We start from the raw sequence: 5,000 nt of genomic DNA, 5'->3' as shown, positions 1-5,000 counted from the left end.
TTATATTACGGCGCCTTGTGTCACCCCTCACCCCCCCTCATTTTCCCTCCCCCCTCCCCCTCTCCCTCCCTCCTCCTCCTCCTCCTCCCCTTGGATATTCCTCCTCCTCCTCCTCCTCCTCTATTTCCCTCCTCTCTTCCTCCTATTTTCTTCCTCTCCTCCTCTCACCACATCTTCATTCTCTCTTCCATTTCTCCTTCCCCCCTCGTCTCTCCCCTCTTCCCCTCCCCTTCATGACCCCCCTCCCTGTGTCCTTCCCCCTCTATTTCTCTTCCCCTCCCTCTCCATATTACATTCATTTCCACTTCATTTCCCTTCCTCCTTCCTCCCAGTCCTTCCCCATTTCACCCCTCCCTCCCTCCCTTCCCCCCTTCCTTCATCCCTTCTTCCCTTCCCCCCTTCCTTCATTCCTCCTTCCTTTCGCCTCCCCCTCTCTTCCCCCTCCCTTTCTTTCTCCTCCTTTCTCTCCCCTCCCTCCTTCTCTGTCTCCCCCATTTTTCCTCCTTCCCTTCCCTTGTTTGTAGTTGTGGTAGTGGTAGTAGTGGTAGAGGTGGTAGTAATAGCTGTCCTTCTCTTCCTCCCTCTCCTTTTCCCCCCTTCCTCCTTCTCCTCTTCCCCCTTTCTTTCCCCCTTCCTCCCTCTTTCTTCCCCCCTTCCTCCCTCTTTCTTCCCCCTTTCCTCCCTCTTTTTCTTCCCCTTTCTCTCCCTCTCCCCCTTTCTCTTTCCCCTCCCTTCCGCCCTCCCTCCCTCCCTCTCTTTCTCTCCCTTTCTCTCCCCCTCCCCCTCTCTCTTCCCCCTCCCTTCCGCCCTCCCTCCCTCCCTCCCTCTCTTTCTCTCCCCCTCCCTCTCTTTCTCTCCCCCTCCCCCTTCCTCTTCCCCTCCCTCTCTTTCTCCCCCTTTTTCTCCCCCTCTCTTCTTCCTCCCTCCCTTCCTCTCTGTCTCCCTCATTCTTCCACTTTCCCCATTTTCTCCCCTTTCTCTCCCCTTTCTCCCTCCCTTTCTCCCCCTTTCTCTCCCCTCCCCCCCTCCTTCAGAAACCTTGCTTCTTACGCCCCTCTTACCCGGGCTCCCCCCCCCTCCTCCCCCAACATAGCTGCACAAGTGAATTAGTGTGCGGTAAAGGGTTGAGTTCGCCCCCCCCCTCTCTCTCTTTCTCTCTCTCTCTCTCTCAAGCTGAAAATAATCGTTAGGAGATGGCAAGACTTAATCATAAAAGAAATAAACAAAGTTATTTTAAGGAGATATGGATGAATAACTGTACATCATCATCATCATCATCATCATCATCATCATCACTACCTCCACCACCACAACCACCACCACCACCACCATCATCATCATCATCATCATCATCATTCACCACACCACTACCACCACCATCATCATCATCATCATCATTATCATCATCATCATCATCATCGCTACCTCCACCACCACCTTCATCATACCATCATTATCATCATCATCATCATCATCATCATCATCATCATCAAGTTCATTATTCAAATCCTTTTCAAGTATCCTAAAGCCTTCACTGATCCTTCCCTCTTCTCTCCCTCTCCATTTCCTTCCTCCCCTCTCTCCTCTTTCCACTCCCTTCCCTCCCTTCCCTCTCTCCCTTTTTTCTCTCTTTTCTCTTTCCTTCTGCATTTCCTTCACTCCTCTACAAATTCCTTCATTTCCTTCCATCATTCCTTCAGTCCACCCTTCCTTCCTTCCTTCCTTTCCATCCTACCTACCTTCCTTCCTTCCTTCTTTCCTTTCCTTTCCTTTCCTTCCCTTCCCTTCCTTCCTTCCTTCCTTCCTTTCCGTCCATCTCTCTTACATTTCTTCCTTCTTCCTTTCCTGTCCTTTCCTTTCCTTTCCTTCTTTCCTTGCACTCATCTCAGCCTCTCTCTCTCTCTCTCTCTCTCTCTCTCTCTCTCTCTCTCTCTCTCTCTCTCTCTCTCTCTCCCCTTAATCTGCCTTCCCTCACTTCCCTCCCTCCCTCCTCTACCTCCACTCTTCTCCTCTTCCTCTATTCCCTCCCTTACCTCCAGCTTCCTCCTCATCCACCCTCCCTCCCCGTTTCCCCTCAGCGGTGCACCTGTTCCCCTCCCGCGGTTGAGTGAGGGGAGAGAGAGAGAGAGAGAGAGAGAGAGAGAGAGAGAGAGAGAGAGAGAGAGAATCAACCCAGAGACCCAGTTTTTCACCCTCTCTCTCTCTCTCTCTCTCTCACACACACACACACACACACACACACACACACACACACACACACACACACACACACACACACACACACACACATTTCCTCTTCCTTCATCCATCCCTCGCTGCATTCCCATTCCTCTTCCTCCTTCCATCCTCTCCTATCCTCCTCTTCCTTCCCCTCACCTCTCAAACAGTCTCCTATGTCTCCAAATTTCCCTCTTTATCTCTCCTTCCGTATTTTCCCCTTCTCTTATTTCCTTATTTACCTGTCTAATAACACCTGATATTCTCCTTCACCTGCCAATCTTTACCTGGCGAACGATATATTGCAGGTGATAGTAATAATTCACGTATCTTATTTTGACTGAGCACGCGATGGTACTATAACTACTTAATGCTAATGTAACTAAATATAACTTAATGTAACTGCTTATTCTTGGCTCCATAAGATTACAATGAGAGCAACGAGTATTTCCTTTATTTTCGCCTCTACCGCCGCAGTACCTTCCTTGATATATATATATATACTTTTTCTATATCCCTCTATATTTCCCTTGATAAGTTTCATCATCATCATCAGTCATCATCATTATCATCATTATTGTAGTTTTCATTATCATCATTATCATCATTATTGTACTTTTCATTATCATCATTATTGTAGTTTTCATTATCATCATTATCATCAGTCATTATCATCAGACCGACGACCACTTTCATATGCATTTTCTTGGCTATATACTTCTCTTAAAATCTATACTCTCTTCACTGTAACTTGGCCTAAAATTTGCCATTCCCTCCATCTTGAATGCTGAGTTGTAAAAATGGATACTAGATTTTGATGCTAGTTGTATTTTTGGATATGGCTGGGCAATATCGCTGCGTGTGTTATTTCTGCAGGATAAATCGCATAGGAGAAGGTGTTAGGGAGCTTCCTGAACCGAGGAGAATACGGGCATTAGTTTTTGATGTCATTATTTTCACTTGCAAAAAAAACAGACAAAAAGGAATTATGTTTCGCTGACTTCAAAATTTCTCTCTCCCTCTCTCTCTCTCTCTCTCTCTCTCTCTCTCTCTCTCTCTCTCTCTCTCTCATCTCTTCCCTCCCTGTTTATTCCTCATTCTGTTGCACATCCTTCACCCTCCCTCCTTTCCTCCCCCCTCTCCTTACCTCCCCTTCTTCCCCCCCACCCCCCACCTCTCACTGCCTATTTCGTTGTTCCTAATTAATGGGATTACACTAAATAGGGGGAGCTGGATCCGCCCCTCCTCTGCATATGGCACCTTATACAACCCCCCCCCTCTCTCTCTCTCTCTCTCTCTCTCTCTCTCTCTCTTAAAACAGGAAAGATACAAGGAACAGAAGATGAAAAATAAGTTTGTGATGAAAAAGTGTTAAGGTATTGGGTATAGTTATTTAATGATTGTAGGCCTCTTCCCCTCATTTCCCCTCCCCTCATTTCCCCTCCCCTCATTTCCCTTCCCCTCATTTCTCTTCCTCCTGATACTCCTTCCCTTCACCTCCTCCTCTGCCAACCCCCCCTCCCCTCACCTTGCCCTCTCCTTCCCTCACCCACCCCACCCCTCCCGTCACCATCCCCTTTCCCTTCTCCCCTCCCCTCCCCTCCCCTCCCCTCCATTCGTCCCCTTTACGGTCGTTTGTCAATGGAATTTCTTCTTTGATGTGAGATTTAGATTAGAAATAAAGAGGGGAGGAGAGAGAGAGAGAGAGAGAGAGAGAGAGAGAGAGAGGAGGGAAGAGGGGAAAGTGGGGAGGGAAAGATGGAGGAGGGATATGGAGAGGTGGGTTAAGAACAGCTGAGAGAGAGAGAGAGGGAGGGAGAGAGAGAGAGAGAGAGAGAGAGAGAGAGAGAGAATGTAATCGATACAAGCTAATGTCCTCTTCTTTAATGTTAGTGAACTGTTGTGTGTGTGTGTGTGTGTGTGTGTGTGTGTGCTCTTGGTTGATGTATGTTATAATGTGTATGATGATGATGGTGATGATGATGATGACGGAAGTGCTATGGTGATAAAGATAATAATAATAATAATAATAATATGATGATGATGATGATGATGATAATAGTAACAGTGATGATGATGATGATAGTGCACTGTTGATGATGATGATGATGATGATGATGATAGTTTTATATTAATTTGGAAGTGTTATGCCAGTGGAATTTGTGAATATTTGTGTTTTTCACTCATTCACAAATTACTACGGCTGCTACCACTAACCGTGTCACTCACTCACTCATTCACTCAAACTACAACGTCCAGCAATACTCAATCCTCACACTCATTCATTCATTCATTCATTCATTCACACACTCAGTCATTCATTTTTCCATTCATTCATTCATTCACACACTCAGTCACTCATTTATTTATTCATTCAGTCATTCATTGCTTCATTCACACACTTACTCATTCACTCACTCACTCACTCAAACTACGACATCCACCAACACTAAATCCTCTCTCACTCACTCACTCACTGACACACACACACACACACACACACACACTCACTCACCTACCCACCCACCCACCCAATCACTCATTCACTCACCCACTCACTCACTCACCCCTCTACACCCACCACGACTAACCCTTTTCCCTTGCTTTCTCCACTCAGACCTCAACTACTGCGGACGGTACCCTTGCGTGAATGGCGGTACGTGCGAGAATACTGCACCTGACGAGTACCGCTGCACCTGTCCGCAAGGCTTCTCCGGGGAAAACTGCGAGGTGAGTTAGAGAGAGAGAGAGAGAGAGAGAGAGAGAGAGAGAGGTATATGAGG

At 47.0% G+C, this 5,000-nt stretch overlaps 1 protein-coding gene across 1 annotated transcript in view; it reads left to right on the top strand.

Annotated features, from left to right (window-relative positions):
- Window positions 1–5,000, top strand: part of Ser (protein serrate) — a 326,797-nt gene that overhangs the window by 289,038 nt on the left and 32,759 nt on the right. The window contains exon 8 of the mRNA XM_080269550.1: window positions 4,835–4,947. Coding sequence (XP_080125676.1) covers window positions 4,835–4,947 — 113 coding nt within the window. The remainder of the gene's footprint in view (window positions 1–4,834; window positions 4,948–5,000) is intronic.

The sequence above is a fragment of the Coenobita brevimanus genome, chromosome 34, assembly GCF_032717465.1.
Source record: "Coenobita brevimanus isolate Jiangsu-jjx chromosome 34, ASM3271746v2, whole genome shotgun sequence".
Lineage (NCBI taxonomy): Eukaryota > Metazoa > Arthropoda > Malacostraca > Decapoda > Coenobitidae > Coenobita > Coenobita brevimanus.
This window is presented reverse-complemented; position numbering and strand designations above follow the sequence as displayed.